Below are 12999 nucleotides of genomic sequence, written 5' to 3'. Positions count from 1 at the left end.
CTGTAGCTTTTTTTGGCTAGGAAGTGAGCTGCAAAATTGTCCTTCATGTATGCTAATATGTGGAGCTTCTTTCTCCCTTGTGTGTCTTAAAAAACACTCAACTAAATTTGCTTATTCAACAACAACAAATATTAACCCATTAAATATGATCAATTAAATAGATCAAGTTACGTCATAATATTTATTGTAAACCGTTGTATTTTACTGCATTCAAGTGGCATTGCAGTAGTCCTTGCTCATTTAACACTACAATTGAGTTATATAGCGCGTTGCTTTCCGTACTAAATGTGCTTATTTAGTCGGCAACAAAAAATTGTTTTGCCCGGATTTATATATCCAACAAAAAATACATTTGTGTATGTAAGTAACTTCAAAAAAGCAATGTTGAGTGCATCTAATTCAAGGTCGATATCAAGATAGTAGCAATCTAAGCCAAAACCAAGCCCCGTTTTTTCGATAAATAAACCAAGGTTCCACATGTAAAGGTAGATTAATCTCTCTAAATAACATAGATTCATATCCACCAAATCCTCCTTCAAAAATTTAATTCAATTTTGAAGTCACTCAAATGAGTGGTAGTTTAAGTTTAACCTATTAAAAATAAATAATTAAATGTACATATCCCTGCTGACTTGAAGATTTGTCGCATCATATCTAAATAATATAAGTCGTGGAGATACTTTAAAATGTCTATTAATAATCAAAGATTTGATTATGGTAGTTATGTTGATGATTTTACTATTAAAATTTATTCGTATTTTTTTATTGATGAAATGTAGAGTATGAAAGGATTCAAATCCATAAAAATTACATTATATCAATCACTTACTTCTTGTTTCCTTCATCAAAATGGCTACCTTTGAGTGACTTAGCAGCTCAACCCCAGTTCAAATCAAAAGATCTGAATCAATAATCAAGTTTGAGCTAACATTTTGTGTGTCACTTTGTGGATTAATGGTTGCCATGTTTGTAGAGTTTGTCCTTATATTTGTTTTGATACATTTTGTAACGTTTGTATGGTACGACTAATAAGTGAAGGGTAAGTGGTGGTCTTGTTTGGTCGGTGAGTAGTGAGTATAGCACGGTTTCATCACGTTGACAAATTATAAACTGGGAAACCTCCTTGTTGCATTGAGTAACATTTTTTCCTCAACAACTCATCCCTTAATTTATATATATGGGTTCAATTCTCGGAGGGAACAACGTTTGGCCAATACGCATGCCTCTGCACATGAGTTGGATTAGTCGTTCACCATTTGTGGGTCAGAAACCGATACGAAAGTAAAAAAAAAAAATGATAGGTTAAAGATCAATGTATAAAACTAAAAATTTAGTCCACACTCCACATGCATCAACTTTTCAACTACTTATTTTGCTTATTCAAAAGAACTACTTGTTTTGCTTATATTTCATTATATAGAAAGTAAGAGATAACCAATCACCATTTTTTTTTAATAAACAAATGTATCCTCACATATATATCAAATTAACAAAAATTCATTTAACAGAAACATATTTACATACACATTGGTCACATATAAACCAACCTCATTTTAACCGCAAACGCTACATCAAATTCTTTATCCAGATATACAAGACATTTTTGAGAAACCATTTTTTTGATTTTTAAATGATTATTTTAAAATTTAAGAAAATAATATAAATTGTTCATTATTAATAAATTACTCATCATTTTGATTTTTATACAAATTGAAAATTTATTTCAATTTTTTTATAAAATTGAAATATAAAAAATCACGTTGAAGATGAATATGCCACTATCTTTTTTTTTTTTTTTTATTGAGGGAGAATGTGCCACTATCTTTAAAAATCAAATAAATTACAAGACTACATTTATTCATTTTTTATAAAATTTGAAAAAAAATAATATCAATTATTAATAAATTTTAGGGTTAAATATGTTTTTGGTCCCTATAAATATGTCAACTTTTTGTTTTAGTACCTCTTAAAAATTTCTTCAAGTTTTAGTCCCTTGAAATTTTTTCATCTTCACTTTTGGTCCCTCCTTTAAAGTAAACTCATAAGTAAAATTTAAATTTTTGAATAAAATTTTGCAGAAAAATTCATAATATTATAAGAATCTCTACCAAAAAAAAAATTAGAATTTTTATATTTTTGAAGGTTAAAAATTCATATTTAATTTGTGCTTTGTTAAAAAATTATAATTTTTTTTGAGAAATTCTTTTACAATATTTTACATATTTATGCATAATTTCATTAAAAAAATATACAAAAATTAACTTAAAAATAGGGAGCAAAAATAGTGATTGAAAATTTTATAAGCATTAAAACAAAAAATTGGTATATTTATTGGGACCAAAAACAGATTTAATCATAAATTTTAATTTGATACCACTACCAATTTGATTGAGTTCCCATTATTTAGCAAATAATGTCTTGTATTTAGTGATATATCAAAATACAAAACACATAAATAAATAAAGATATAAAAGGGAATAACATTATGGTTTTTTTAATCTAATATTGATAGCATTAGATAAAGGTTTGAAAAAAGAAAGAGTTAATTATGTTTAAGCTTCCTACAAATAAGCAAGCTTCTAATATTGGTCTCTACTTAAATTTTATTAAATATTTTATCCCCAACGTTTTTTTCCGTTTGTAAGTTTGGTCTTTGCCGTCAAACTGTGCTGACTAGGCTAACAGAATGTTGACCCAGACATGTCACATGGATATTTCAAGTGACATGGCTGCCATGTGGTAAATGATATCATATGTTTTTGATCCCTATAAAATTGGGACCTTTTAAGTTTAGTCCTTACTTAATTTTAATAGACGTGTTTTTAGTCCATATAAAAAATTATACACTTAGGTTTAGTCCCTACTAAATCTAAATTTGTTTAATTATGCTTAAACTTTTAAGATTTTGAACAATTTTTTGTACAAGTGTTAAGAACATTAAGAAAAGTTCTTATGCAAAAAATTATCTCAAAATTTTATTTCTTCGTCCAGATTTTTGTTACTTTTATTTTGAACTTTTGTCTCTTAGAAAAATTCATATTTAATTTATTTCATGTTAAAAAATTTTAAATTTTAGTAAACGAACCTTTTGTAATGTTCTAAACTTGTATAAAAAAAATCGTTGAAAAATTTTAGAGTTTAAGGATAGTTACAAATTTTCCCATAATTTTTGTCAAAGCCTATCGCTCTCCTTCATTTCTTTTTATTCTTCCAGATTCATAAAATATTTCACCATACAAATATTTTCGGTCATTCACTGAATTTCCCGGATAAGAAAACTCTGATTTGTGTTATTGTTTCTCTTTGTTACTACTTCGCTCTCTTCAATCTTCTTCGCTCTCTTCAATCTTCTTCGCTCCCACTCTTTGTTTCTCGATCCGAACATTGAAAATCGACTGGTTCCGCTTCTCTCTCGAAAAGGTTGTTGCTGGATTTTTCAATGGTGAAGATTGTTGAGTTTTTGTGTGTTGAAGTTGACATATGATTAAGTTGTTGAAATTGATGTCTTAGACGAATTTTCAAGCGAAGGTTAGAAGAGCGTCGCCGTCGTGAATGAAGTTGTGAAAAAAGTAGTTGGAGAGAATTTGGATTTTTCACCACCTCGTTCACGTCAGCGACGCTCTTCTAAAAACTCTTAAATTTTTCAATCATTTTTTTATACAAGTTTAGAACATTACAAAAGATTCGTTTTAGAATTTTTTAACATGAAATAAATTAAATATGATTTTTTTTAAAAGACAAAAGTTCGAAAAAAAGTAAGAAAAATCTGGACGAAGAAATAAAATTTTGAGATAATTTTTTGCATAAGAACTTTTGGTAATGTTCTTAATACTTGTGCAAAAAATTGTTCAAAATCTTAAAAGTTCAAGCATAATTAAACAGATTTAGTAGGGACTAAAACTGAGTGCATAACCAAAACATATGATGTCATTTATCACATGACAGCCATGTCACTTGAAATGTCCATGTGACATGTCTGGGTTAACATTATGTTAGCCTAGTCAACACAGTTTGACGGCAAGGATCAAACTTACAAACAGAAAAAATCGTTAGAGATGAAATATTTAATAAAATTTAATTAGGAACCAATGTTAGAACCTTAATCATAATTAACTCAGAAAGAAACGAATATTTAATTTAACTAGAAAGAAAAAAGAAAGTTAAGAAAGTAGCCGTTGGCAGCGGGATCGCTGTTCTGTAATAGTACAGCTTTGTATTAGGCTCCTGTCTCTTTTTCTCTCTCTCTAACACACACACACACACAGCTTCCATTGATTCTTCTACTTCTTCGAACTCAAAGAAATCTCAAACATCGTTCTTCTCCTCTCTAACAAAAAAATGTTCACAGAAGGATTAGATGAAACCGCACTCCAATGGATCAACAAGGTAACCTAACTTAACCTTCTTTCTTCTTTCTTTTTTTAAACTTTTATTACTCAATTACAGTTTAGCCACCTATTGTGATTCTATCGGCAGTTTATACAAATAAACTCAAACTTTCCTTTTTTGATTAATATATTATTTTTTTTTAATGAAACAGCAGGTATCACAACAACAAGTACAAGTTGAAGAATGCACCACACGCTCTCCTCTAACTGATAAAAAATCACCACTCCCCAGATCACCACTTTTCGCTTCCAATAATAACCTCACTCCTAAATCTCCTTCTTTACCTCCTTTGAAATTCAACTCTTCTTTGCTTCCTCGTATTAACCTCGCATTCGGATTCAATCATAATGATAGTGTCAGTGATGATGATGATGATGATGATGATGATGAGAGTGTTGATTCATTATCCTGTCCTGCTGCTGAAACCGATGATGAAAACGAAGAAGATCAAAGAATACTTGACAATTTGGATACTCCAATTGCACAGTGTTACGATGAGGAACAATTATTTGGATTTGGTAATGGAACAAAATATAAAACCCTCAAACCTAGTGGAATTTTGAGGAAGGGTTTGGTAAATGAGACTTTAATAATTCAAGTTCCGAATAGTGTTAATGCTAGGAGATTTACAGATGGAGAATTAGGTTTTAACAAATGTGTTCAGAAGAAAATGACTCCATGTGGAAGTGAAATTGGTACTGCTGGAAGAGGGGTTCGGTTTCAAAATACGAGTAATTTGAATGATTCTGTTGATTTGGCTACTCCAAGTGCTCCTCCAATCTTTATTGATGGTGAAGGAGGAGAAGGTGATGTTCATTATTCAGAAGGATCGGTGGCGAATGAAGTCGATGAAATGACTCAGCAGGATAGGAGATCTTGGCAATCTAGAGATTCTGTGAATTGTGATGATGGCGGAGGAAGAAGTGAGTGTTCAATTGAACAAAAGCCTAATACTGTTGCTGAAAGGTACTTCTGCAGTGTAATAATATATTCCTTTTTTGTTGCTTTGTGTTACTTTCTATGAAGCATGGACACATAAACGGACACTAACATGTGACACATCAACACCGATAGTAATTTGAGAAAATGACATAATTCAATGTAATCATATCTGTCTGTGTTGTGTCAGACACTAATGCGTGTCTGCAACAGGACACGTCTAATGCAAGAAGTGCATGTGCTTCATAGGTTACTTTCCTTTTTGGAATTCATTTTCTTATCGGTTGCCTTCTGATGTTGAAATTTACAGTCAGGAAACAACTTCTACCCAGGGCATGGAAAGGCAGGCTCCTCCTCCACACTTACAATATCTCAACAACAGGTGCTTCAAGCATAAATTTTTTAACTTTCTACTATATATAACAATTAGTACATAGCTGTTATTATTGTTTACTTTAACTTCATGCATTTTGATCGTATAACTTAGTATGAGGTCAACTAATAAATAGTTTAATTTTCATGCACTTTTGGTGTAAAAAGTTTTTCACTGTCAGCATGTCACTACCAATCATTTATGTGACTTTAAAATAAAACTCGAATAGAACACAATTATACAAATAAGTTGCCACCCTTATGATGCAGGTTTTCAATTCAAGTGTCATGAGTCTGAGATATGAGTTCACTTGGTAACTTTTTTATAATATTTAGTTCATATTATCATATTGATATCCTCTCTTTTTTTTTATGGCATTTCATCTCAGCAGTTGCAGTAGTCAAGATGCCTGGCAAACCCTTATCACTTATGACGCCTGCATTCGTTTATGCCTGCAAGCATGGGCAAGAGGCTGTACTGAGGCCCCGGAGTTTCTAAAGGATGAGTGTCTGGCTCTTCGAAGTGCCTTTGGGTAGGTTTCATTTGGCTTTGCAAAAACACTTCTTTGGCTTCATTTATTGTCATCAATCATTTTTCTTATTTCTCTAATTTCATAGGTTACATGAGTTCTTGTTGCAACCTCGAGGTATAAAGCCAACTGAAGGAAGTACAAGGAATTCAGAACAAACAGTGCCTCTCAAGACGAAGAAGGTTGTGGGGAAAATAAGAGTGGAAGGTAACCTTATAAATTGTAAATGTTATAATTTTTGTGTATTTCTGTACAAATTAGCACATGTTTGTTTTATTTTAGTTGCAAACACGTGCGCATATATGTTTATGAAAAATTACTAATGTAATTATGGTTGTATTTGATATTGTTTGGACACATTACTTTATAATCACTAAATTTGAGCTACCATGTGAAACTTGCAGTGAAGAAACTTCGTATTATACAAAGAAGAAAACTGAAGGGCACATTTTCAAACCGAGGATCAATGTATAAGCAAGCTGGGATGGAGTACGTCAGGCACGTTTCATCCATTGTGAAAAGTGGTATAAATTCTATAAAGTCAGCGTCGTTCTCAGTGACAGAAGAAGGTTAGTGCATGTTTGAGGAAGGTTTCTGCAACTCTTTTTCGCTTTACCATTCATAGCTGATAAATTGAGCTTTTAATTTTTTTTTACAAGGGTTAATCTTGTAATTGCATATATATGAATGAGTTAAAGAAATCTGTTTCATTCTTGCAGAGCCACTGTATTGTTTGATCCAACTCAAGAGTGCAACAGAAGAAAATGAATCAGAGTCATGTTCTGCAATTTTTCTTCGCCCTGGAAGTGGAGATTATCATGATTTGTAAGTTTTATCTTCTACTTCTATCAGTATATGCTTTTACTAGTAAAACTGCTTCTAGCTGACCTGCTGTTAGAAACATCTAAGAATTACACCTTAGCATGATATAGACTATAGAGTCTTTAGACTATTGTCGAAGAAAGGTTACACGAGGAACTGATGTTACCCTTCTTAACAGTTGAGAAGCAAATGTTACTCATTAAGTTCTGTTGTTTCTTACTTGTAGAAATGTACTTAATGTTGCTAATAATCTTGGAGATCTTATAACTGGCATGTGATTTCAGTTTCCCATTGAGCCAAGGGGATGCTTTACTTGTAGAAGTCCAAGATTCTAAGAAGGGAGTCCATGGTGAAGCCAGGATTCCAATTTCATACCTTAATGATAATCCTGTATGTGCTCTCCGCTGCCATATTTGTTCATAGACTTCCTCTTCTTTCCCTTTACACCATCCAAATTTATGTAATAATTATCTTGAATTGAATATGCAGAATGACAGAATTCGGTGGTGGGAAATAAATCATGATGATAATGAATGTGTTGGCAAGATCCAGCTCTCAATTGGAAGTACAATGACAAGTGGTGACAACAATCATATAAAGGTTATACTTATCTCAAAATTTACATTAGTTCAATAAATCTTGGTTTGACGAATAAATTTTTCCAAGTTGACAACCGGACGAAGGCAAAAAAAATTACATGGTATCAAGGATTATAAGATGGAATGTATCATAAAAACTGTTCCTTAAGAACTAGGCTTTGATTTCTTTACCCTCTTTCTGAGGGTAAATGTGGTTGATGGAGAGGAAGATACATATCCACTACTTAAAATCAGGTTATCAATGTAGGTATAAAATGAAGTTATTCCAGTTCGATCTGATAGATGACTTGTTAGATTTATTTTCTTATGATTAGTTTTACCTGGGTTACAGCCAATAACCACCAATGTAATCGTTTCTTGCTTTTCATTCTGAGTTTGAGCATAGACTTATCATTTTCCCTGTTTTTGTATACTCTGCAGAGTGCTCCTGTTGTGGAAACTCAAGCTTATGATGTATTGTTGGAGGGTGCGATGCGTTCACAGTGTTTTCACTCCCGAAACTTGCGGCTAAATGGGCCATGGAAATGGTTGTTGGATGCATTTGCTGACTACTATGGAGTTTCCGATTCATATGCTAAATTGAGGTAGTTAAATGTCATCTGGGTTCCTTAACAAGGCAAAAATAATAAGTTTTATGAACATTCTTCACACAGCTGCATGAAACTGCTTTTTAATTTTGAACCTTCACTTACCTTGTGGTCTCTTTGTAGATATCTATTACAGGTCATGAATGTAGCAACTCCAACAAAGGACTGCCTGGAGCTTGTGAAAGAGTTGCTTGATCCCCTAATGAAGGCCAGAAGTGAGAGAAGTCTGACTAGGCAAGAGGTAACTTCAAAAATCATATACTTCGGTTTAGATAATTTTATGATGTTCATGCGTCACTTTTATTTAATTTAACATGTTGAGACAATGAGATTAGCTTAGATTTTAAAGTACACAAGCTTAATATTTGTATTCATTAGTTAGGATATAAGGACTGGTTGGAGAACACTTGAAGAAGTTAAGTAGTTATATCTGATAAAAACAAATGGAGGTGCATTCTGTACATTGGAGAGTTCGTGGATAGGAGAAATCCTTTGTTGATAAGGGGAAACCGTTGGAGGAGATAGATCTCTTCTATTCTTTCTCATTCATCCAATAAAATTATTCATTCTTTTCATTTGTTTCTATCGATTCAGTTATGGAAAACTTGAGAAAATGTTCTATAAATAATCAATGTTTGTATTATTTGTTGGCTCAGATTTTTACCTTGAGTTACTTTGGTATTTTCCTGTTGTCGCTAACAATTATTTGTTTGTTCTCACAGAGAAGTATACTTTTGGATTGTGAAACACAAATTGAAAGACTACTAGCGACTGTTTTTGAGAATTACAAATCCCTTGATGAAAACTCGCCAACAGGTCTAACCGATCATTTTGGTCTAGCATCTCATTCAGCAGCACCAGCTTTACATCCTGCTCTACAGGTCTACAGTATTCTTCATGATATTCTATCTTCAGATGCCCAAACTATTCTACAGAACTATCTGCAGGTAATTTTTATGTAGTCGTTATAGTGATAACTGATGCCTTTGCTCAATGTAACTGAGCCTTGAAAAGATTAAATTATACCTTCTAATGGTTTATGAAGTTTAGAAAAATATTAAAATTGCCCTTCATACCACCCCTCCAAAAGTCTTTCTGGATCATTCCTTAAACAATAACAAAATGAGATTTTCTGTTTTGGTGTCTAAATGAAATGGTTAATACTGACAGACTGCAGCAAGAAAAAGGTGTAGAAAACACATGATGGAGACTGATGAATTTGTGTCGGGTGCCTCTGAAAGTTACCAAATGGACAGCATTACCATCGCAACGGCATACCTGAAGATAAAAAACCTTTGTATTTCCATAAGAAATGAAATTCAGGCAGACATAAAGATCAACAACCATAATACAATCCATGGTCAGCATATTTTTCCCAGGTATTTTGGCTACAATTCTACAAGATCTTCTTTTCACGTAGACAATACAGCATAACAGTGATTCAAATTTAGTTTCTCAACACTAGGGGATGCAGTTAGTTTGTATAAGCTTCACAAGAATTTTTATTTGTCAAGTTTCTCTTTGTTTAACAGTTTTAGTTTCTCTCTATTTTGAACATATCTTTAGTTGCATCACTGCACAAACTCCCCCTTTTTTGCTTAATACATATTAATTTTGACTACATTCTGAGATCAATTATTCAATTTTCAGTTCAATTGACCTGGCAAACATCACAGCAGCCATTTATAGCACAGAGCTGTGTAAAAGGCTGAGAACTTTCCTTTCTGCATGGCCACCATCAAGTCCACAGCCACATGTGAATGAGCTTCTAGTGGCAACTGCAGACTTTGAACGCGATCTCGAGTCATGGAATATAAGGTTTGTTTGTCAATGAAACATCCTCTTGCACCACTAAATACAGCTCGAATTTTAGATTCCACAAGATTACGATATCATTTCTGAAATTCAATATTCTTCATGTTTCAGTTCTGTGCAGGGAGGTGTAGACTCCAGAAATTTGTTTCACAATTACATCATGGTTTGGATTCAGGATATGCAACTTATTTTGTTTGATCTTTGTAAAGCAGAAAAGGTAGCCGAGTCGTTATTTTAGTTATTCTATGTACAAACAAATCACTTAAATATATATAAATGAAATGGCCCTCCTTCTTACAAACAAATGACACAGGTTCCATGGGCTGGAGTCACCACAAACCATTCCACTTCACCATTTGCTGAGAAAATGTATGAGAACATTAAAGACAACTTGATCCAGTATGAAGTGGTAATCAATAGATGGCCTCAATACTCCTTGTATTTGGAAAATGTAAGTCCTAAAACATTCTATGTGCATTTGAGATCCCTTTTTCAGTTTAATGTCTGTGTCCTTTCATATACATGTGATACGTAGTTTATATTTTGACATTGAATTTTTCCCTTTTCTTTCTGGAAGGCTGTGGCAAATATTGAAAGGGCAATTGTGAAATCGCTTGAAAAACAATACAGTGAGATCTTAACTCCTTTGAAAGATAGCATACCAAAGAGACTTCACTTGCAAGTTCAAAAGCTAGCAAGAAGACAATCAGCTACAGTTCAGTTGGTTCCTAACCAAGTAAGTTATCTCTGCATGCTTATACTAAACTTTTCACTTACATTGCTATACATTGAAATATATATGTTCTTACATTAACAATTTGTTTCATCCAGTTGGGAATATTCTTGAACACCATCAAGAGGATACTTGATGTCCTGCATTGTAGAGTGGAAGACATCCTAAATTCATGGGCATCCTGTCTACCTGTCATGGGAGATAAGAAGTTGTTTGGAGAGCAAATGAATGGAATCACCGTGTTACTGAGAACCAGATACAAAACTTATTTGCAAGCAATAATAGGGAATCTTGTCAACAATGTAAGACATTCGTTAAGACTCCTTGATTTATGTTAGCTCTATATCATTGTATAGAAAACATTGTGTTTATTTATGTACCAAAACTTGTTCAGATTCAAGGTAATAAGAGCACACGGCTGAAAAAGATGCTTGAGGAAACAAGAGAAGCAGATGGAGAAGCAGAAGTTCGTGAAAGAATGCAGTTGTTGAATTCACAACTCGCTGACTTCATTTCCAACCTTCATGAGGTCTTTACCAGCCAAATATTCATAGCAATATGTCGTGGATTGTGGGACAGAATGGGACAGGTGAGACCAACTACAGTATACAACTAGTACTAGTAAAATGTTACCTGTAACATGTTACTTATGTATTTGGAATTTTCTAATGTGCTATCATGTAAATGAATCTAACTTTTTTCTTTAATATGATAGATTGTTTTGAAATTTCTAGAAGGGAGGAAAGAAAATAGAATATGGTACAATGGATCTTGCTATGCTCTTGGGGTGAGTAAACATTAGAATTAACATGTGTTGTCTTTTTCTAGTGTTCTTGAATACAATATGCAATATTGTACTTTAACTATGCTCTATAATATTAAAATAACTGACATTGTTCATGGAATGTTTCGCTTTGTAGATATTGGATGACACATTTGCTTCTCAGATGCAAAGATTAAGAGGAAATGCATTGCAAGAGAAAGATATTGAGCCTCCTCGCTCAGTGATTGAAGCTCGATCTATTCTTTGCAAAGACACAACAAATGCAGCTGATCCATCTACTTACTTCTATATATAGTGTATATATACACTCATTCATTCTACATTGCTTGTTACCTAATTTTTTACAAAATAAAATTTCATTTTTTATTTGCATATAAATGTAATACTATTTTTTGTGTGAAAAAGTGTTCTCACTTGTAAAGGGAAAATTAGGGCCGCAAAAGGCTACCCCCATGGCATCTGCCAACAAGAAAGAGATTCTACTATTACTCTTAGCTCCCATCAAATTTCCTTCACGAAGAGTATGACAAAGAGTCACATTCCAATCTCTCACCAACAATCTCCATAAGAGTGATACCCTCTCACTTTTGTAAAGGAATTTTTGATAGACTTGATTGTATTTTTTTATTTATTATTAAAAATGTGTATTGAATAAATTTTTCTGTAAATACCAGATCTTGAATCCTTGCAATGCTATTTTATGAGTAGATGAAAAAATTGCAACACAGTAAAAGATAAAAATGTTCAACTTGAATATAATGAAACTATTACCAAGAAATTTAGAATTTTGGTTTAATTATTTTTTTGAATTTTGATTTAATATTGAATAATTTTTTTTTTTTTTTTAGAGAATTAAGTTTATAGCGTTTCATTAGCAATCAAATTGACTTTCCCAACTAAAGATGTGGCTTTCTCAGCTAATGCATTTGCAACCACATTGACTTGCATCCTAATGAACTCAACATGAGAGTTCTCTAAATGTAAATTACAATAATGGATGCTACACTTCATAATGGTTCCAAACTCAGTTAAGTCACCACTACCACGCTTAAAATAATCGGCAACTCTTTTGGAATCCACCTCAAAGTCCACCTTTGCTAATTGTAAGTCGTGAACCCATTGTATAGCATGGTAAAGACCTAACGCCTCTCCTAGATCTAACATTGAATCAATTTTATTTACAAGATATTCCCATACAAAAACTCTATCCACTGATATTGAGTCGTACCGAAAAAAGTTACCCAATAATTGGTAATTTTTTTATATAGACGAAGTAACAAACATCAGTTGAAACTCACACACAGCTATGAGGTTTAAGTATGTGTTAGGTGACGGTAAAAAAAAATGTTTTTGTCTTGGTTTAATTCTCTATTAAAGTCTCACTTTCCTTGTCTAACTGTATTGAGGATGAACTAAAAAAAACAATTAA

General features: G+C 32.6%; 1 protein-coding gene across 3 annotated transcripts; it reads left to right on the top strand.

Annotated features, from left to right (window-relative positions):
* The first annotated feature begins 4210 nt into the window (after window positions 1–4210).
* LOC11424075 (uncharacterized) lies at window positions 4211–12226 on the top strand. Of its 3 annotated transcripts, none has more exons than XM_024785247.2 (21): window positions 4211–4386; window positions 4544–5355; window positions 5639–5710; window positions 6090–6233; window positions 6319–6437; window positions 6635–6799; window positions 6950–7055; window positions 7337–7442; window positions 7542–7652; window positions 8072–8235; window positions 8362–8479; window positions 8961–9185; window positions 9409–9617; window positions 9889–10056; window positions 10165–10270; window positions 10367–10504; window positions 10631–10789; window positions 10885–11088; window positions 11181–11375; window positions 11502–11573; window positions 11707–12226. In XM_024785247.2, the coding sequence occupies exons 1-21, from the start codon at window positions 4339–4341 to the stop codon at window positions 11863–11865; spliced, it is 3600 nt and encodes a 1199-aa protein (XP_024641015.1). In that variant the 5' UTR covers window positions 4211–4338; the 3' UTR covers window positions 11866–12226. The 3 variants fall into 3 exon arrangements, with proteins under 3 accessions (XP_024641015.1, XP_024641016.1, XP_024641014.1); XM_024785248.2 differs by having other exon boundaries at window positions 4541–5355; window positions 6093–6233; XM_024785246.2 differs by having other exon boundaries at window positions 4541–5355.
* The last annotated feature ends 773 nt before the right edge of the window (window positions 12227–12999 follow it).

Source organism: Medicago truncatula, chromosome 5 (genome assembly GCF_003473485.1).
Source record: "Medicago truncatula cultivar Jemalong A17 chromosome 5, MtrunA17r5.0-ANR, whole genome shotgun sequence".
Taxonomy (NCBI): domain Eukaryota; kingdom Viridiplantae; phylum Streptophyta; class Magnoliopsida; order Fabales; family Fabaceae; genus Medicago; species Medicago truncatula.
The sequence above is the reverse complement of the archived record's forward strand: the minus strand, read 5'-3'. Positions and strand labels throughout refer to the sequence as shown.